This window comes from Ambystoma mexicanum, chromosome 11 (genome assembly GCF_040938575.1).
Source record: "Ambystoma mexicanum isolate Mex_15411 chromosome 11, UKY_AmexF1_1, whole genome shotgun sequence".
Taxonomy (NCBI): Eukaryota; Metazoa; Chordata; class Amphibia; order Caudata; family Ambystomatidae; genus Ambystoma; species Ambystoma mexicanum.
The window spans coordinates 1,297,360,900-1,297,383,821 of record NC_090934.1 but is presented as its reverse complement, the minus strand read 5'-3'; the positions used below and the strand labels follow the sequence as shown (position 1 = coordinate 1,297,383,821).

At 42.6% G+C, this 22,922-nt stretch overlaps 1 protein-coding gene across 1 annotated transcript in view; it reads right to left on the bottom strand.

Moving 5' to 3' along the window:
• The window catches only part of FBN1 (fibrillin 1), a 643,598-nt gene that overhangs the window by 401,409 nt on the left and 219,267 nt on the right, over nucleotides 1-22,922 (bottom strand). Inside the window, exon 6 of the mRNA XM_069624792.1 lies at nucleotides 4,460-4,657. Coding sequence (XP_069480893.1) covers nucleotides 4,460-4,657 — 198 coding nt within the window. The remainder of the gene's footprint in view (nucleotides 1-4,459; nucleotides 4,658-22,922) is intronic.

The window sequence follows — 22,922 nt, the reverse complement described above, 5'->3', positions numbered from 1 at the left end:
CATCCCATTGGTTTGTTGATGAGTCCCCCGCTTCAATTTTTAGGACTTGACTCCTAGATGGGGGGTCGAGTCCTACTGGGCTCCCTTCAATTGCTTCAAGGTGCATAGTACATTGGTACCTGCAACATCCGTGAGACGCCCATCTCTTACGGGCAGAGTGCTATTAGAACCACCAGGGTAAGGAGGGTTCATCAAGTTGTGCCTGCAATGCTTAAACCACAGGAGAAGGTAGAACTGGAGAACCACTTGGCTCACTGGAAGATTACTTTGGTCTGCGTGCAGGCAGCATAGCCGAGCAACCATGAACCAAGAACCATTTGCTTTACAGATGTGCACCTGCAGCAGAGCGATGCCATATGGAAACACGGGAAGTAGAACTGCTCTGTGGCAGTTCTGCTCCCTGCACTGGCAACGTGGAAATCCAAGATGGCGGCCACCTCTATTAAGGCTCAAACTTTGTCGCCATGCAGTGGGTGCAGGCTATAAACCGGGCTGAGGAGTCCCAAGCAATTAAGCCATCGCCAATACAATTTCGGGCCCAATAAAGAGAAACACCTGAGTGGGCTAAGTAAGGACAGCCCTGAGAGATGGGCCTGTGCACTATATAAACACAAGTTTTTAACATATGTGTGGGTGTTTGGAAGCAAAAGAGGACTTTTGGTGAGAGTTGGAGAGCGGGATCACGCATTGGTGAAGCAGCTGGAAGGAAACTGGAGTGAGGTGACCACTGAGGAAAGAGAAGTGGAGGTGGACCAGGGTAAGGAGGTACACCAGAAAGAATCAGGATGAGGTGGAGAATCATAAGGAAGACAATGGTGGAGATGTCAAGGGAGAAGAGGAGGTAGACATTCAAGAGGGGGTTGGAGGAGACACTAGAGGTGGAAAGGAGTAGAAGGCAAGTGGGAAAGGCTGAAGGAAAGTAGGAAAGGAGCCATCCCACCCCTATGTTGAGTTGTGTGAGCAGAGGAGGGTTGGAGATAAAAGCATGTGGTACAGCAGCAGGAAGGAAGAGAGATAAGGGTGAGGACAGACCAATGGGTGTAGGAAAGGTCGCCTTAGGCACGAGACCACTGAGGAGGTAGAGGAGGACCGGGTGTAGGGACTAGAGGCAGGACCCCAAGAAAGGAAGGGTAAGAAGGCATCCTAACACAACCTGCAGAAGAGCTCAGCTGCCCACCTCCTGGTCAAAGGCCTGTGGCTCATTCTAGCCTCACCCAACACCGCTGCCCAGAACTAACATGCAGGCTCACACAGGGCCTAAACAGTAAGATGAAATACTCTCCCAAGAGTAAAGGGCGAGAAGCAAAGGAGCTGAACATGCAGAAGAGCCAATAAAGAAGTGTGGGGACACACAAGCCCCCAATACTGTCAGTGACGGAAAGGGAAGAATATATCCCAGGAAACAGATGCCCAGTCTGAGGATTACGTAACAGAGACTTTAGTGAACCAAGAGACTTTTTTTAACACAGGGACTTGATTGTTTGAGACTCAAGACAAGCTATCCTCTTGTTGCGTTATTTTACTTTCTGGACACACTGGTGGAACAGTCCCTAATACAAATCTCTATTCGGTGAACCCTCACTACTGGTCTGCCTTATATTGATCCTACGCAACTTCGTGACAAGGGGTATCTACAGTATTTCATATAGAACTGGCTATTCAGATTCTAGCAGAGCTGGCACCAAGGCTTTCACTAGTCAGACACATCTCTGACTGACATTGCCTGCCCCATGAGCCTTTATTTATTTATTTATTGTTTGCTTGTTAGGCGCTTATACAGCAAGTAAAATACTGTTTCAAAGCACTCACAGGAAAAAACGCTCCGTTATGAAATTTGGTGGTATAGGACTTGGTTGCAAATAAAGACATGTTGACAGTAATATGTCATAGGCGGTATTAGTAGCAGCTACAGGGAGGTATGGACTGACCCGTAGAGCAATGCCCAGAGTGCTCTCATGACATGCGAGTGTGGGCCGACTTGATGAGTTAATATACTGTGAAGGTGCGAGTTTTGATCAAGGTTGCTAGTCGAATGTGCTTAAAAATCCACTTCATGCCACCACGGTTCCTTACAATTAGGGTGACCAGATGTCCTGGTTTTCCCGGGACAGTCCAGGGAAATCGCCCTGCGTCCTGGGAGATTTTTAATTTTAAAAAACCCCTTCCAGGGTTTCAAGTCTGGGTGGCTACAGTCCCGGTTTTTGCCGGGACCCGATTTCGAAATCCCGAAATTAAGTCCTGGTACAACTCTTGCTGTTCAAATGGCGGCGTAAAATGCTTTTCAGCCCCCATTTCCTCCCACTTCCCCGCCCTGGCTCTCTCCTCCAATGAGAGGAGTGTGCCTGTGAGCACACATCCTCCGCGCCCCCCGCAAAAGGCCAGCGACATACAAGTAGGACTACAGTTGGTTTAGTATTTACGGTAGTCCTACATCTATGTCCATGGCCTGTCCATTTTTTTTTTATCTGGTCACTCCACTAAAGATGTACACCCAGGTACTGCACTTTTGAATCGAGAAATAATGACCAGTGGTTCGTGATCCACAGGTACATTTTTACTGGTCACCGGGCCTGTGTTTGCCGGTAGAAAACAGACCCCTGGTTGCAGAACTGCTTTTAAAAACAACGTCCCCGTTTCCACAGCAGGGCCCCTGACACAAAAGAGGGACTACATTGGACAATGGCTACCACGATTACGCTTCAGTGGTGGGGGAAGGGGTGTGTGTGGGGGCTCGGGGGTTCCAGTCATTCCCCTCGAAATGCACTATGCAGACTTGGCTATGACTGCGAGCATTTTGCTATTTCACCTCTAGCTATGAAGACGTTTCTAAAGCAGCCGATGTGCATACATGCCAGCATTCGAAGGCACCTGGGAGGGAGATTTCGCCCGCGTAATTGGGAGACATAAAGTTTGCCATTGGAATTAATAGGGGCTGAGATTATTTTAGGCAGGAGAGTGTGAAAAATAGCAACGTTTTTCACAGAAAAATCGAGAGGGTTGGCATGTATGGATGTGGCAGAACCAATTATTGCATGTGGATGTTAATGTTAACTGAAAGGTTGGGGGCTCGAGCCACGCTGGGTGGTTTACGTGTTGATGCAAAATTAACCCACGATAATGACGTTTACTTGATGTATAACTGTTGGTAAATGAGCTCTGTGCATCCAGATATGACTGTTATGATATAGTATAGGTTATTTATATCACGCTTGATAGCCAGAGGTTTCTAAGCGTGGACCCGGGGAATCGAACCTGTGTTGCTCCGTGTCATCTTGCTTCCAAGACGAGCACGTTGCCGCTGAGCTATCCTCCAGACACAACTGTTGATACTATGCCCACAGTCACAGCTGGGGTTCTGCCAGTGGTCACCCTCCTTTTCCACCCAAAATCGGGACAAGTTTTTTCATTAAAAAAACTCTCTGGGGAATTTCCGGAGCAGTCCAGGCAAAATCGGGGAGTACGGTCACCCTATCCCACGCAAGCTTTACTACAATCCAGGAAGAACTCACCTGGTAAATGCGCCTTGGGGTGTTCTTGTTTTTCCCCAAGGAACTCCGAGGAAGAAACAAAGCTCCTTACTGCCTACCGACCTGCCATTGCGTGCGTGTATTTCATCATCTTTCAGAATGTCTGTTTCTTCACATGTCACATAGCGCTTCAATAAAGAAAAGCTCTGGTGCCACAATAGTCGTAATGGAATTCGTGTCTCCTTTCGCCTTCCTTTTTAGCGAGCCTCGGATCATGCATCTGAGAGCAATTATTGCACAATAAGAGTTATGTACATGACTTTCCCTTTTAACTTTCTCCTGCTTCCTTCCAAAAACCAGACATCCAGACAAAGAAAGAATTTAAACAGCTGGACACACATGAACAAAAGCCAAAAGCAGCGTAAGGCTTTTCATGCGGGAGACATGCTCTCAAGCAAGCAACATCTGGGGGGGTTCGGGGATGTGACCCGAGAACATCTATAATCACATACAATATAGACCAGGCGGGGTTCAAATTCACGACACGGGGGGCGCCTTCGCTTTAGGGGAGACATATTCTGCATGGTCACTGTTAAATGACTCTATGTGAGAATGGAAACTTGTAAATTGGAATATCGAAAGCAAGGATTTTTCACAAATGATGTGTCTCTTTGCATTGTTTGACATAAAATATATTCCCAGGGAAACGAGTTCTAAAGCAGCATTATATGATCAAATATGGGAGTTTTTGGCAGAGAGAAATTAATTACAGTCTTGGCAGCTCCTTTGCGAGCCAGGTTGTGAATACACTCCCATGGACAGAGTGCACTCGGTGACTCATGAGGTAATGCCGCTGACACCGGTTTTCCAGTCTCCCCGCCCGAACTGGAGAATGAATTTGGACAGCAGGCTCTCCAAACCAGAGAACCTCAATTAAGAGGAGGCCATTAATAACGTCCCCAACTCTTTGCGGAAGGCAGTTAGCCAATTACCTTGACAAGCTCCTGTTCGGATGTTCGGGATGAAACCGCGGCGGCATGGGTGAGGTTGGGCGGGACACATCTCGCAAGGGTGGCCCCAGGCTCGTCCAACGGTGGCGCAACAAAGCGTTTTCGTGCAAACGATGCCGGTGAGTTGGCCCTGGCACATCTGGTTACTCACCACCGTGAAGCATGGTCCTGTCCTGTAATCTGAAAGTAGACGAAAGACATAGGTTCTTGTTAGAGGTAAAGAAAGATGAGATCAATAGATACCTTTTTATTTGTGCACACATAGAATTGTTTGTGATTAGCATAAAGAAAATACTAAGTGGCCTTCCCTGGCACTTCAAAGCTACACCCTGAGGCCCTTTTAAAAAGGGTGGCTAATTCTGTTAAAGTCCATCAGCAGTCACCCTCCTACAAACATTTGGTGTTATTATTTGTGTCACTATAGAGACTTACTCAGCTGACTTTACTAAATAGGAAAACTTGGTGATGGCTTCCAATAGCTTTGTTGGTTCGGGAATGTGAGTCAATGGCCATTCATTTATCTGACTGCAATTACAAGTTGTTTAAACCAGCCAATGTATAGAGCAACCATCTGCCATTGGAACCCTGTCACTGTGTGGTAAGGGCTGTTCAAGCGACTATGACATGTTTAACCACAATGCAGATCCATATGTAAAGAGTTTCCTTTCTTAAGAAATTATATTGTTTCTCAAGAATCAATTTCTTTTTTTTCATCATCCTCCCGTTTTTGTCCTAAATTGATCGAAGCCGGAAAAACCTCAATATGTTTTAGCTTTTTCTCATGGCAAATTTGTGATCGAACAGAAGCAATTCAACCTGGTACTAAATTAAATTCAGCTATATTATTAAAGCGCATTAAATTTGCCCGTCCTTGCAGCTATCCACTGCTGGATTACCAAACAAACGGCATCACCGAGGTAGCCATATATGTGGATCGAAGTAAACAGCCGCACAGAAAATGAACTGAGGCACGCATTATGCTGGCCTTCTCAACATCAAAATCGTCAAGTAATATATGTTATTGTGGATGCTAACGGCATCAAAGCTAGGATGATAACTAGACATTTGCGCTACGACCCATAAGTCAACAAAACTCTGCGTAGCCCCCTCCCCTCCCACTGCAACTTGCTGTAACCACCAGCAAACAAGCATCAAGGAGAAACATAGCTAGAAATGTCGAAAGGAAGACCCAATCATACACCCCTAAATCAAATCCATAGCATTTTAGCTTTTTATTGCACCTCAAATATAGGGCATTTTCTTCACCTTTTTGTACTCACCTAAAACAAACATAATTAGTTCAATGACGGGGGGGGCAGACTGGCGCTCCCTCATTAGAATCTGTCCCATACCCAACAGTTTTTTTTTTTTTAAATATACGTTTATATAGCAATTTGGTGCTATCAATCGTCAATTTTAATATAAGTGAGCTATATTCCATGATTCTCATTTCTGGAATTGCCTAATAATTTGTTGCAGAAAGATAGAGACTCAGTTCATCTATTTAGGAACCACAAGGTGTACTATAGTCTTGCTTCATGGCTGGTGATTATTGATTATTGGTGATGGTTATGGGTCGTAGATTCGAATGTCCCTTTATTTTGTTTTACTTTTCTACGAATATATTTATTTGCCCTTTTAAAAAAATGGGGTTTCACCCCCATGCCTAATAATTTGATGCAGACAGATAGAGACTCAGTTCATCTATTTAGGAACCACAAGATGTACTTTAGTCTTGCTTCATGGCTGGCGATTATTGATTATTGATAATGGTTGTGGGTAAAAAATTCGAATGGTCCTTTATTTCGTTTTTCTTTTCTATGAATAGATTTATTTGCCCTTTTTAAAAAATTGGGTTTTCACCCCCATACGACCTTCCTAACCCCGTTCACACTCCTGCCTTCTCCCCTACTATACCCTGAACTCTTTTGTTTACCCTTTTTAATTTTTAGATACCCCTTCCCGATTTACACATATATTTCCTTCCCCAACATTCTTTCGGTCAATGAGACGGTTGAAATGGTCGGCTCTCAATGGCTTTTCCCAAATAATGACTGAACGCGTTAGCCGTTGCTGTATCTAAATATGTGGCTTTCTTTGGACATGGGTGACAGGGACTATGAGGGTATTTAACTAGCTGTATTTCCAAGATTAACGTTTTGCTAGCCATAGAAGCACGGATAAACTGTAAAATATGCATTACCTTTGGTGCACTTAAGCAACATATATGCTGTGGGGTACAGTCGCCAATAAATAACTAAAGTGACCTGACCAGGTAATAGGATGAATTTGCTATTCATTCTGGTGGACCTGTACATCTTAGATAACCTTGAGCAAATATTTTAGGATTAATCTGTTCTTCATACCATGCTTTCAACCAATGATGTTATGGGCCTGATTCATGGAACGTTTTCCTATGGGATTGCGCCATTATAAAACACTTCCATGAATCGGGCCCTATGTGTTCTTTTATCAGTCAACTAACGGCACTTGGAGAGATCTAGGAGCTGTCACCATAAGATTGTCATTAAGACTATTCCCACTGGTGAATAAATCAGAGCTAAAATAATCTGTACTGACACTATTGAATATAACAAGGCTAAAACCAAAATTATTATTAGATTCAGAAACAGAGGATATGAATATACAGTTATTTATAAATATCTGCTTATGGCAAAAGAGAAACATCATGATCAATCGAGAAAAATCAAACACTGACAAAACAGTTGAGCAGGCAGAAAGAGGCAGATTCATTACACAATAATCACTTGATAATTATAAGGTCCGAAATGTTCTCAGGAAACTTTGGTTTCTGCTTAAAGCAGATCCCACAATAGCAGAATACATTGATGAGTTTTCAAATATGACACAACACGGCCCAGACTCTAAAAAAATAAGTTAGATCCCAGCTACATATTCACAGTCTCAGACAAAACTAAGAGCTGCTTAAGTTGTGATTTAAAAGGTTTCCTAAAATGTGGAACCTGTAGAAGAAGTAACTTTGCCTTAGATAAAGTTTCAGAAGTGAAATTTGGTCAATACACCTTTAGGATCAATGAACTCATCAGATGTGAGAGCAAATTTGTGATCTATGTCATCAGATGCATTTGAGAAAAGTACTATATAGTAGCACAAAAAGAGTGCTAAAAATATCAATCACTAAACATCTTCAAGCACTGAAGATATCCATTTGTGACGCATTGTCATACGGAACATACAACAGCTAACATTGAAAACATTTGTTTTGCATGAGTTGAGAATATACATCAAAACTATAACGCTGAAGGAGGCCAAATTCACCTTTTATACCATCAATATTGTGCTAGGTCTCAATGTGAACCATGAACGGTGCATGTTTCTGTGAATTCTGTAAAAAACCAACCCTAAATCATTATTTCTTCAGAATTAGACTTTTTAGCCTTGAAATGTGTGCGATACAATTAACATTTTGCAAATTCTGATTGGTGACATCTTCCATTCGAGTTTCTAGCCAATAGTAATCGTTAACTCTACTGCAATCAAAAAGGAAATTTCTTGTACATTATCATGAAACAAATATTTATACTATATTCTGACATCTTTTTGGGTTCAAACAACAAACAAAGAATTACTTAAAATCAATAACAAATGTAGATGTATAATTAAATTTGCTTACACCTCCTGCTTAACATTCAATAATTGCAAAGGATTTTAAGACAGAGCAGCATTGGCCATTAAAATATGGCACTCACTGCACGCTATAATTTCATAATACACCTTAAATACAAGATGGCAGTGCCACATTAAGACTGCGTGTCTGGTTGTTTAGGTTTACAGACCGGGGGAACACAGAGAAAGTAACCAACATGATTATTTGGTAAGGTTAGACATCTCTTGTGATGAGAATAACACTGATAACTATTAGCCCTTCACACAATAATACATTACATTGGGACTCATTATTCTATTTCCAGTAAACACCCTACCTTAAAAATGAAGTCCTTAAATAAATCTACTTTGCAGCTCATACAAAATTTGATTCTTGAAAGTATCCTTTATATATAATCAGAACACAAACATTTAAAACATTTAAATAAATAATGTAAGTATCTTGGATACATAATCAGAACACAAACATTTTAAAAGTTGAAAGAAATCTGTACACAATAGAGGTTTATAAGATACATTTTAAATATTCCAGAACAATCTCAGTAAACTACAAAAGCAGTACAATATTGAGATTATGCAAGATCCATATGCTCGTGAAATCTGAACACATCCTATTGGAGAAAATACAAAAACTAAAATACACTACAAATACTTACTAGGTTGTCTTGTTATTGATTACTGTAATTGATCTATCCACTCTAATCCAAACCTTTGTCTCACTTTTCTAACTCAAAGGTGTACCCTTAACCCAAAGTGCTATGACAATTGAAAACACAAAAATGGTTTAAACACATCAGACTTCATACACGAAATAGATATGAGACTATTAAACTAGGGCATCACTTATGGACTATGATATACACTTACAAAAGGTTATGTTATAAGCCATACACATAATGTATAGAATTACATTACATATTAGGGAGATGAACAGATCATCTGCTACAAAAATCTTTTCCCTCTACAATATGAGCATGAGTCATACAACATAATGTTGTTAATAAGAGAGAGACTAAGTGCATACGATACATCAAACTCCAATGAGATGTTCAGCACTTCCTCTATTCTTTGTACAGCTTGTATGAGTAAACTGTGTCAAAGGAAATGTATATTAGCAAGAAGAGGTGATGATTGATTAGTGCGCCACTTACTTATCAATTTCTTTTCTTTTTGTTGTTTTGTATATTCCTTTCTCTTTGGATGACTCAAGTGGCCACATCGGAACATGGTATGGCCCATCTAATGTTCAGTGAAATGTACTAAGCTGTTCTTTGTAAATTATTAAGATGAATTACAATAGAAGTACTTAGACCCTGAGGAAGCTTAGCTCACAAGTGAGTGAAATGTGTGTTGGCCGGTCTTTACCTATTAATTGACTATATTTCTATATTTACGACCGTTTATTTGTGGATGATTTCAACTATAATTTGCATGTTCAAGTTTCTTACTGAATGCATCAAAATAATAAAAAAAAATGTTCTCAAACGTTAACGTGCAAGAATATTTTGCATTCTTTACATAGGGCACGGATACCTTTTCAAGAAACATAGCTTTGTCAAAAAGATTGGGAGAATTGTCCAGGAAAACCAAAATATTTTCATACCAAAGACAATACCTGGATGGAAATGTAGTGCAGCATATCACATAATAATAACCTTTGTTAAAAAAAATGTCATTTATAATAATAAAGGGTTTAAGTGTCCTATTTTGTGATAACTAGCAGCTCAAACAAAATTCAAAAGAAGCTTCACCAGTGCCACGTTATATATCGTTATATATACCCACACCCCACCCCCCTGCATGTTTTAGGTATTCACGTGCTACTTTACATTTTGTATGTTCAAAGTAGAGGATTTCGCCCAAGCGGCTTAATAACTTGTCAAGATGGTGGCCGCTTTTACATTTTTTAGAAAGATATCCATTTGTCAGCAGTAGCTGCCTCATCTTAATGAAGCCAGAAAATACTTTCAGTGTTTGTAAACAAAAAGTGTAAAGGGTCCATCAATAGTGTAAAGGGCACCCCTCTGCCTTCCTAACCTCCATCTCATCTTTATAATGTCCCCAATCAGCCATGGCGTTGTTGTGCGTTTCCACTTAGACAAAAGTTTCACAATCGAACTGCAAGATTATCTACAATGGAGCATTCCTTTTACACATTAAAAAAAACATTGTTATGGATCACGCTTCATCACATTTTCCAAAACAATGTTGTGTTATTTGAAAAGGCAATCGCAGCAAAGTTTGATTTCAGGCATGTCACTAAAAGTAACTGTTGTGCCTACAGATGCTGGCATATTTTGTGGCAAGAACACTTACTGGGGAGCACACTTTTCTGGTGTAGGTATATGTTTTGCAGCAAGCCCCTTGACCACAATAAAATTGTCAAATTGTCAAGTTTTCCTTTTGTAGCTTGACGACAGATACCCACTCTTTGATCTTCAGAGAAATATCAGATCTTCAAATGCAGGAATGTTTGTCTTCCTAAGTGCAGGTGTCTTTACTCGAGTATATCTCCTCTGTTCTTCCCAGAAACATCATCACTGACAATGTGCTGTAAAGTATGCAAACACATATCTAAAGCAACATCTGTTGTGTAAAATGTGACTATTTATAGTACTAAATATACAATTCACCTGAGCCAAGGAAGTGCACGTGGACACATTTATTTTAATTTTGAAAATACACTGACGTCAAGGTCACAAATAAATCATGTATTTCCATCTTAGGGCCTACTCATATGTATTTAGAAACTGGCCAGGACTAATACTTGCTCTGAGGGTAGAATGAAGTTTGGCACAGTCATCTATATGGTTTGCATACTGGGGAGTTTATCTCAAATACTTTGGTATCATATTGTCCTGCATCAAGCAGTAAGAGCCCGATTGTCTTTTTAAAGTATTGTTAGGTCATTGGCCTGGGTCATCCCTTGATGTTGTAATGGCAGGGGTAAGGGCTGGCATAGCTAATCGTTATATTCCTGCATGCCAGGCTAAATATATCATCATGATAACAGGAAGCTACCAGGTGCATAGACATTTCCTGGTTTCAATTACTAAGCACATGTATGAATATCTACAAGCTTGGTTTTGGAAGCTCTGCCGACCCCACCACTAGTTTGGAAGTCTCAGAGTTCAACTTGAAGAATGCCCTGCTCACTTTTCTATGTATCATCCGCCCATGGATTCTGCCTTAGCGGGAGGTTTATCTGTTCTCTCCTGAGAAGCTATCGAGCAAGTCTTGTGAGTAAGGCTTCAAAGCACCATGGCAGTTAAGGCAGGTCATACATCCATCTTGTATATTTACGTCCCACAAATATCTTTAGGTAAATAGCTCAAACAAAGGATCCAACACAACAACTGCCTTTTACACATCTGAAACTAAAAGGACTCTGTTGAAGTTTACTTTTGAATGCTTAAAAATCACCATAGAGGGTCAGGCTTAACAAAATCAAATTCGGATTAATGTATGATTTCCAGTAGACATGACCTGGCAGATTAATATTGTCATTTAAAAGATGATATAGGATAATACAATTTGCATTGCAGGTGGTCAGTTTCCTTTGAAGAAATATGCAGAGTTGTTCTATTTGTTTATTTATGTTATTTATTAAGTGTGAAGATAGCTTCAGGAAACAACGGAGCGCTGTATATCAGAAGGATTTAAGGCAGCAATTGACATTGGTTACATGGAGAACAGTCCTGACAACATAGCATTCATAACAGCATAACATATAGGCGGTTTCACCATAGAGCCTGGTATTATCCTTACCCATAGCCCCCTGGAGGCATAATTGCTCATCACACTTTAATTATCATTAATTTCAGATGTGAAATGTATTTTCAGAGGTTACTGTAAAATGGTGCATATATGATCATTTTTCAAGGAATCGAATAACGTGTTTCGTTAATAGTCTCGACAGGATAGCTCAGGGGCGGTGTGCTCAGCTTGGAAGCAAGACAATGCAGAGCAACAGAGGTTCAATCCCCAGGTCTGTGCTTAGAAACCTATGGGTATTAAGCACATTATAAATAGCCAATTATAAATACAGATAACTTCCAATAATGTTCTTTCATATGGTGATAATGAATTTCTATCTAACGTATTGAAGAATGCTTGCACGCGTACTGTTTGTACAGAATATTGTCTAATAAATAAATATGCTTTTTAAAATGCACTGCTAAAGAGTATGTGATTGATATTTAAAATATCTTATTAAGCTACTCCTTTCCTTCATCAGAAAAAAATACATTCTAAATAAATAAAGTAATTGGTGAAACTCGGGAACTCTCATTTTATTTTATGTTAAAATTCCTCAACTCTGCCTTCCATATGTGTGCCTTGCTATTATTTCTTCTGATCATTGTTAACATTTTCCAAATTTCTTCTCCATCTATATATTACATTTTTGCCTTTTGTTGACCTTTTCTTCCTTTATCCACTTTCCAAACCTGTTCTGGTATCTCTGGCTTTATTAACAGAGAAGATAATTTAGAAGACTGCATCTTGACTAGTTAAATATGAAGACCATCGACAACTCTGTGGTGATCTAAAATGGCAGGTTAGAAAAGTGATACCATAACATATGTGGCTCAATTTATATGTAATCAGTTGTCATAATAGGAGTGGTAGATTGATAGAATCCATAATTCAATATGGATTACTTGATTCATTAAATTACGCCCCATATTTGCATTCTAAATAGGAATCCCTCTTCAGCCACTGTACTCAATTAAGATAATCATGCAATTTATTTACAACTCTTGTCTGAGTTAACACTGCACTTTGAAAAACAATTTTCAGTATGTCTAATCGAACATTAATATGCGGTGCCCAGATCCCAGAACTTGAGTTCACAGAGCTATAATTCATAAAGCAGCAAGGCTGAACAGGGCATATTTGTACAAATTCAAGAAAGCAAAACAAATATTTGGATGAATCACTGCACTTGTGATGTACGTGAAACAGCCAAATTGCACTCACAGTGGTGGTGATAGAATCAGCACCATGCCAATTGGACAGATTGGGATGCGCTGCAGGGAATTGTCACGAGAGGACATGTGCCATGGCCATGTCTGGTACCAGTAGGCCAGGCGGGGTTCCCTGTGCAATACTTCAGGAGGGTAATCAAGAACCAGCCCTGCAATCCCTCTGGAAAGAAGGGGGCATGGGCAGGTATTGCGCATGTATGAACTATAGGAGCGGCCGCCCATGGTAAACGTAACAACTGAAAAGGTTCATTAAGAGCTCGATATTTGGGTAGACTCGCCATCTTATCCGCCTAGAAGAACCTGGAAATACAACCCGTGCTCATTTTGTTACAAATAGTCGCAGCATTGACTGTCACTAACTGTTTTATTGCAGCCGCAAGAATCAACAGAAGAAGCCAATTACCTGAACGGGGGCACAAACCACAAATCACCACCAAATTCTGCTAAGTATATATAACACAGCACTCCGGTGGACACTGGCCACAGGCATGGCTACCCGCACACATCAGAATACAGCAAGGACTATGACAAAATTTGGTTGTGCTGTTCACATAACTCTCCGCCTAGTCACACCAGATTATGCCTCAATAACTTTCACATCAGAATGCAGTGAAGAACAATGACCAATTCAGGCACACAGGACACATAGCAAGTCTCTAGCACATACGCCATGTTCTGACTCCTCTCAGCACCCATCCACATTTCTGTCCGCATGGGTTGCTGAGCCTTATTTTGCCAAATGCATCAACACATCCTAATCTTACTCCATAACATCCAACACTCTGAACTTCAGTCCTCCTAGGGCGTTACCACTAACAGCGCACTGAGACTAAAACAATGGTAAAAGGCACTATATAAATGACAGGAACAATACAATACAATGCAAACAAAACATTATTTCGTCAAGTTTGGGGCAATAACTATAACTAATTATCTAATTTCACATAATGCCCTAAATGTGACATATGAATATCATTATCCCTTGGCTGCATCGTAGTAGATTTCTTTCCTAAGCAAAATTGTCAAACACCAGGATGGGAGAAAGCCGATTTAACGAAAGATGTATTTATCATTAACACAAACCATTAAATGATCTTAGGAGACAAAGGCCCTCATTACGAGTCCGGCTTTAACCAATGGCACTATTAGCGCCATGGTTAACGCCGGTAACTTACTGATTCCACCATGGTGAAATGGGGAATTACCACCCCATTCCAAGGTTGGCGGGGCGGTAATTCCCCATTTACCATTGGCCCTTCCCCATTCCCATTTTTGCCCCATAGGGCTCAATGGGAATGGGGAAGGCGGTAATTACGGTACCGCAAATTGCAGTACCATAATTAGCTTCAAGATCCCTTTGCGGGTCCCTACTTTAACGGCTGGTCCAGACCAGGCATTAAGGTCGGGAGCCGCAAAGGAACCTCATAGTAAGGCGTTAAGGGATTAACGGCGCTGCAACCTTTTACGGCGCTGTCAACCCCTTAACGCCTGGGTCATAATGACCCCCAAAATGTAATTTTCTTGAAGTTGAATGCTATTGTATTATTGTATTATAATTTACATTTTATCTATGTATTAAAATAACCCTGAAATGTGAATCCTCCGCATATCTTCATCTTGTGTACCCACCAAAGACAGACAAAAAAGTACATGTCAACAAGCATTGGCCAACAGGGGGTCTTTCCCCATCTCCAAAGGTAAGCAACCCTGGGGCTTTGGGGTCTTCTTTAATGGCAACCTTTATCTCCCCCACTTCATTACTGTTACCTTTGCTGCCACTAGATTAGCCTTCTTCATATCAGGACAATCTGCCCTTGCCTCACCGACCACTCTGGCAAAACCCTCATCCTCAGTCACCTTGACTACTGCGATATCTCCTCCTTGGGCGCCCCCCTCAACTCCTTCTCCACTTTGACAAAATACTCTATTCACCTAGAGGCACCCTCTATAATCCCCCCTACTCTTTTACCGCTTCGCATCACCACCTCTTTGCTAACTGGCTCTTGATGAGAAATCAACCCTTAATCAAATTCCTACTGCTTGTTCTCAAGTGCACTGACGGGCTTCCCCCTTTACCGGTCGACCCTCTCTTTCGCTACTCTTTTCCACGCAACCCCTCTCAAAGACCCTCCTCAATCTTTCTGTACCCCACACACCCTGAGCAACCTCTTGCTTTTGCACCTTCTTGGCCCTTACAACTGGAATGCTCCCCACCTGCATTAAAGAAACACTAACATCCACTTCTTTCACCCTCCATAAAAGCTGCGTGCCTTATTCCCTCTGCACCTTAGTCCCTGGGCATTTCCAGTCTGGCAAGTGTCTTACCCAGTCCATGATATATGTATCGCGTTCTCCCTAATATCACCTGCTCAGTGACTTATCATTCAATCTCTTGTAAGTCTCCTATTATAGGATCTCTACAAGGCACTGTTGCTTCCTTTGAGGGGTTTATGGTCCCTCAAAAAAATAAATGCATAATGACAAACAAAATGTTTATTGTTCTGGAAGAGCTAGTTGGAGAGGGGTGTCTCCAGCAACTCACCAAAAGGCACAACTGGATGCCTCTACTCTGAGGCATAGTCGATTGTCTAACAAGTGATATGATATGATATGTTATTTATAACGTGCTTAATACCCAGAAGTTTCTAAGCGCGGACCAGGGGATCGAACCTGTGGTGCTCCACGTCATCTTGCTTCCAAGGCGAGCATGTTGCCCCTGAGCTATCCTCCCGAGACGAGGTCTGAGCTAATGCAGTTGTGCCCACAGCAGTGACATTAACACCTATAAATGTCCAGACAGCGCTGCTGAGTGGGGATTTACAGATTTTGGTTGTGCCTTGCCCACTCAGGCCCTATCCTGTCCATGCTACTCCTGCTATTTCCAAACTGTGCCACTGCGAAATACAAAATGAAGGGTGACCGGTGCACAGCCACGTTTGACATTTCTTTGGCGCAGGGAAAGCTGGTATTTCAAGTTATTGGTCCCTAGATAACCGCAGACGAAGTTACTCCATTCAGTTATCCTCTGATCCTACACGTTCTGGACCATCAAAGAGGTCAATCCCAAATGGTGCAATGTTCACTGGTGTCCAGAGTATGCTGAGGAAGGGGGCCATGAGTCAGTGGCTGGCATAATATAGTGAACATGCACCCTCCTGCACCCTGATGACAACAAGCGATATTACATAACCTTTAACCTTGATTTTACCACAAGAAATGACATAACAGGACCATGCACGCTGATGAAATCAAGGGCAGTTGATACAAAAAACAAACTCTAGAGAATTTGTAAAGCTAATCAGTAATTTCAAAATTCCTAAGGTTTAGAAAAAGAAAAGCCTGGGGTTGGAGTCAAATGCAGTAGGCATGTGGATCAGAGTTGCAAGACTTTGTAATCACTAGAAGACTCCCCGGCCCATCTATTACTATGCAACGGGATGGCTGGTGTTCCTTACTGTTTTGGTATAGCATCGGCTTGATGAGCATCTACTCACTTATCTATGCGCACGTTGGTGGTGGAAACTCATGTGAAAGGTGAGAGTGTCTGGAATTCACTAAGTCCAGTCTTCAAGAGAAAAATCTACCCCATGCTTTGAGGATTGCCGCCTCAAATAGATTTCAATACAATGAATCTAGAGAAACAACCAAAAAGACCGAATTCATTTGTACGAATGGTACAAAAGACAGAAAAAGGCCTGTACCATTCGTACGAATGCGAAAATACTGAACATGAGGAGCAGGGGTTACGTGGGTGTGCTCCGCTCCCCATGTTCGGCATTTTGGGATTCGGGGGTTGCGGTTGTGCCCCTTGCATGGCGGACAACCCCATATGTAAAAAACGTTTTATTTTAAAAAGGAAAGGACCCTGCCACGCTGGTTCCCAAGCATGTAAGTGAAGGAAACCGGCAATGCAGAGGGATTTATTTATTTATTTATTTATTTATTTATATTTATATAGCATGCAAGCAGCCCAGGGGCATTGAGGCGCTGTTACTTGCAAGAACTTAGTTACACAGGTACAGGCATGGTAGCGGTCGTTGACACATTGTGAATACTACAAAACATCATACTGTTGTTACAGATATTGCACATAGTCATTATATTACAACTTGTGCAACTTTGGGGACGGCGGCACACAAGGAGGTGTGCCGCCCACAGGTAGGGGGCAAGGGCAAAGTCTGAAATGTTCAGGGGAGAGAAGACCGAAAGTTATTTTCGGAAACATAACTTTCTGTCTTTTCTCCCTTGAACATTTCAGCTACTTTCTTGCAACCCCAATCTGAATCTAGATGAGCTTTATCTCACCAGTCAGTAGTCATCCTGAAAACCTGAGGTGGTTAAGGCTTTTGTGGATCAGACCAGGAGATCCGTACAGTCTAAACTTCCCACCCCATCACTCTCCCTCTAAGATTATAGAGGTAGCGAGACAAAGTGCAGTGGATCCAGTTGCAACCGCTAGGGACTCCCAAATGAAATCCATGTTCATGGAGCCGTTCAGACTGTGCTCCGGTAAGGAGAAAACTCAAAGTCATTAGCGACCCCATCCTCCAGTCGTGGTCTTTCATTTCTCCATCATTCCATTCTGGAAGTTGTATTCTTGGGTCACTTCAATAAAATGGTCTCATATCAAATGAAAGGCAAGGGCTGGACTAGGATTTCTCCGGTAGCACGGGATCATCTGGTATCGTGAGACAAAGCACATCTTTAGGGACCTGAAATAACTTTTTGGGAAGAACCAGAAGCCCCTGAAATTCCCCAAGAGCATCAGATACATGGCCTCTGGAGATGACAGAGACCAGGCAGAAACAGCTCAGGCTGTAATCTCTCCAGCAGCCTTTATGAGAGTAGAACAATTGAGAACATTGCGCTAGTACAGGAGTCGGTAGCCTGTGGATCCTCAGATGTTTTGGACTACACCTCCATTCAATGCTGGCCAGGGTTCATGGGAGTTGGAATCCAAAGCATGGGGAGAGCCAAAGGTTACAAACCCCTGCTCTAGTACAAGTGAGTCAGGCAATCAGGCAAGATCCAGTTCACCTGACCTCTGTCTTGGCAACAATGGCATAATCATTTTCATTACAGGGAGCAGGGGGAAAAACATTTTGACTATGACAATGTACTTTCTGTTGTCAAAAATGTAAATGCCCAGCAGTGAGCAGCAAAGTGGTGGCTGGCAACTTTAAGCTGGTATGCTGAGCAGACACCGCCAAATTAAATCTGGGTCCCGGACGCCATTTTCTCATTAGCAATTGCGGCAGAGCATAGCCAGCCTTCTGTCCTGTTCGCCTGGATACAGTCTGTTTACTTTTCTTGTTTTCTGCTGGTGTTTCTAAGATGGCAGCAGCGAAGGCTCTTGGAATTCGAACGTGGTACTAAATAACCGTCAGCTATGAGCTTAACTGTTACAGATCAGGCACAGTACAAAAATGCGCCCGTACAAATAATAATTCATGCGTGCAGCTTGGTTCGAGGAGTCTTCTAAAATTATGCTGCGCAACGTCAAATGGAAACATTAGAAGTGAGACAAAGATATCGGTCGATCGCTTTCCTAGGGAACAATCTTTGCCAAATGTGTTTTGGCAAGATAAGACAAGCTGCTTGACCTTTCCAGGACACAGTCCTCTCTTTATGTAGCCGTTTAAATCTGCGAAAAGCGCCAGGACAGGAAAAGCTCCCTTGGCATGGAGTTTATACACTAGCAGCTCGGACTGTGGCCTTTTTATGATCAAATAAAATGGCCACCCTTCCCAAAGAAACATTTTCTGCTTAGCAGCATTCCATCTGGTAACCAGGACTCTGTTCCCAGAAACACAGATGTCACTTGTGAGGGAGTGGATTTCACAAAGGTCATTCTGGGTAAATGCAGTGCAGCAATGCTATTTACACCGCAATCTGTGAAGATATGCAGTGGAACAGTGGAATGCATGCAAATTGATCTCATGTACATTAATGAAGGGTCTCTTGAAACCCCAACATGTTTGGGCCCTGGAGTTAGGCACCCCTGATATAACTAACCCACACAGGGCCTCAGAGTACAATCTCTTCTCATCCCCCCCTTTGAACATTTTTACTTTGAACCTTTAATGTGGAATCTAGTTTAAATGTCTTGTAATAATCTTTTTTTAGATACAGTGGGCCTCATTACGAGTTTGGAGGCAGCCAAACCCGGGTCTGGGTCCCGCAAAAGGGGACTTACAGGGCCATTCCGACCTTGGAGGGCTCGGTAATTCCCTTGGTCTGACCAGGCGTCCAGAGCGGCACCTGTGTGCAGACTCGGAATGTTGCGGCATGGCAACAATGGCGCCGGTAGCACTACCGGCGCCATTGTTGCCTTACCGCAACACTCCGAATGAGGCCCAGTAAGTTTAAGATGATTTATTGTGGAGAACCTTCATTCCTGGATCAGCAACTGCCTCGTGGTGGAATTCCTGTGTCCCCCCTATATAGTGCTGGCCATGATTACTCCATTGTTGACAGGAAATAGCATGTGACACTAAAACCGTACATAGGTGTTGGTCCAGAGGGAGCCAGGCATAAAAGCCCTCCCTTACACGATGAGAAATAACATTGCTTAAAGATGAGCAGTTTCCATGCTCTTTCCTATATTGGACAACCATACTCTTGCTCCACCGCATAGCCTCTTCTAGCGCAGCAGTGCCTTCATTCACTGCAGTTATTCTCTTTCACAGATGTACTTAGGTAGCTCTCTCTTTCCCTAGCGCCTTCCAATCACACCATTTCCTCCTCACAAAACTCCACTGACTTTGTGCCATGTTTCTATGTCAAAATAGTCCTTGCTTTTCCTTTGTTTCCCCTTAGAACTCCTTCTTGATCTGCAATGAGGATAGAAGGAATTCTCCTGTATGCATAAATGAGATAGCTCGCAACCTGGGTTCCTCCCTGTCATGAGCACAAATGGTCTGACCCCTTGTAACTGCACAGCGGGGTGCGGGAAGGGTGAATCTGTATGCTGTGACTGCCTCATTTATCATCCCCTTCCCTTTAAGGTTGCTCACTATTACTAGTTGGACACTACGCTTAATGAAACCATCCATCCTCTCTACCAAGCTATGAAAGGAGGGATGCTGCTGAGCCTTCCTATGATGTATAATGTTCTTGTCCTTAAAGAACTCATAACCTTTTCTGCGGTGACTGTCCCCATGGGTTCCCGAACCTCCCTTATGGATGTATCTAACAATATAATAAAAGGCCAGATATATATTTGTCCGATGCAGTAGCTTTGCCTGTTGTCACCGCTAGAAGGAGCTGTAGATTTAGGATCTATAGTGGTCCTATTCTGTGAATTACTACCTGATACCCTTGGGTCTGATGCGCATTATAAATAATAAAACAAACACACAAACAAACAAAACCTGTACTTTGTCTCGTGTACACGGCCTGTACACTAGTAATCAAACAATATAACAATGTATACTGCAATTGCCCCAAGCTTCCCAATCATCGAGATAAAGTCCATGGCCACCTTTTTCTGTACCCTCTCTAGATGGAGAACAGTTTGAGAAAGGTCAACGGCTGGTTCAAGATCACATCCAACTCACATAAATGACCATGCTATAACGGAGGCTATCAATGAGCATAAACCATGACCACCGTGGCTGACAATTCAAGCAAAATGTGGGTGATTTAGCATGAGGTTAAAAAGAAGTAGGCGGCATATGTCCTAAACTGCGGTTGCTGAGAACATTGCTTAGAAGGCCTGAGCTGGTGGCCGGTGAGCTCTAGTATGGTGTTACGTGCACATATCAATACAGCTGACTATTAAAGCATTATGCCCCTTGAGGCGGGGGCATTACCAACTCAGGTAATGCCCTCGCCGCGAGTGGCATATAGCTATTGGTACCCCAGCCTGCAATAGCGCCGTGACCGGGGCACTAAAAGCTTTTTTTTTGTCCCCCCAAAAAAAGGAAAAAAAAAGACAAAGAAAATGGCCGCCAGGAAAGGGAAAACAGACTCCATTTTCCCTTTCCATGGCGGCACTCAGGAGTGGACGCGCTGGAAAGAGAAGTGTTCCCAACGCGTCCTCTCCCAAACAAAAAGAAGGTAAGTGGGGTTTGGAGGGCGTAAGGGAGGGGAAGGGGAAAAAAACAAAAAAATGTACCGCGGTCTCCGGCGGGGGGCGAAGGCAGCCTCTCAGCCGTGGGGAGGCTTGGAGCGGGGATGGCCCCCCGCAACGACAAGGCGGCTGGAATCCCGGCCGAGAATCTGATTGTGCCCTCGCAGGGTACTAATAAATATTCAAACACCAAACCAAATGTATCATGGACTTTGGAACTTCAAGAATTGCAGTCAGTACACCAATGAGCCTCGCTATTGCACAATCTTGGGCCATTAGCTTTCCACTAAATGGTGTTCTCACCAAATGCCCACACATTCTAGAGAGTGGTCTGACTTTCATGACTGAGTTGAAGATGGTCCATTGAAGAATCTGACAGGACTTTGAATACCATTGGCAGCTTCAGTAGCATTCTCCCATTGGTGAGTCCCTGGCTTTCAAAAAGTTTCAGAGTTGGGAGTGTTTGGCAGGCCAGTGATGTACTGCCACGTGCCACACCCCTGGTGCTGCACTGCCCCTTCTTCTGTTCCCCTGACTATCAGGCAAACATGGTCACTTAGTAATAGGCAGCTAGTATGCCACCAGAGGGGAGGCTCAAGTGGGTAGTTCCTGGACTGGATTAGTGGGAGGACATTCAAGACATCTATCCAGCTCCGAAAGACAGGCAGTGCCCAAACCAGATAGGAGGCCTACAATGCTTCGCGTCATGAATGTATCTAGCGTTCTGCCAGAGCAGTTTGCTAGATCAGCCTGGGTCCACATAAAAAAGCTCAGCTCTTTTCTGAATTGAAGGGCTTTTACAAAAAAATTAAGTTGGGCATATGCCTATAAAAAATGTAACAGTGTCACCAGATAACAACCCAGATGAGGATTTGGAGAAAGGATAGAGAGGACTGACTGCATCCAGCAGACTGGCCTACAGGGAACTGTGGAGGTTCCCCGGTGCGCCTCTTAACTATGGGTCTCTTTTGTTTCTGCAACTTGGTTTTCTGCTCCGCAGTTCCTTTCTCCCATGAACCCTATCACTTCCCTTCCTCTGCCAAATTTCTCTGAAGTAAAGAATTTGTAATAAAGCTTTTATGCCTCACTGTCAACAAATGTCATATGTCTGTTTTGTTTTGTGTTGTGTAACTACTTTTTTAATAACTATATAGGGACAAATTAATCATTCTTTTATAAAATGCTCAAGTGCAGGACGGGGATTCAAACCTGTGATGTTTTGCTTTATTTTGCTTCCAAGACAAACGCATTGCTCCTGAGCTTTCCGCCCAGCGCTAAAAGGAGTTGGGCTTGCTTGCACAGTGTAACGTTTCCAGGGCCACTTTTGGTTCCCTGTCCACCCTTGGCAAGACTGGAAAAGCAAGTCCAACTCAAAGTACAAGCATACGGCAGGAAGGGCTTAGCAGAGAGTGTGAAGAATTGCCCTCTGGCAAGGGTGCAAGGCCCTGGCTTTTTTTATTTGTATTAGTACATAAAGATACGGTTGATTCCTTGGTCAAAGGGGTAATCTCCTAACCAGATAACCCTTTGTCAGAAATGCATGCCAAAAGCATAGTGCACTTGTGCCCTGCTGCATCAGTAGCGTGATCTGCAGAGCCTGCTGTGTTCGTGGCACAGAGCAGGTTCACAGGTCGCAAGATGCCCACTTGACTGCCGCGGCGACAGCAAAGTCATTGCAGCACATGGGTGACATTTAAGATATGTCCTCTGTACCCAAACTACTATGAACATGAAT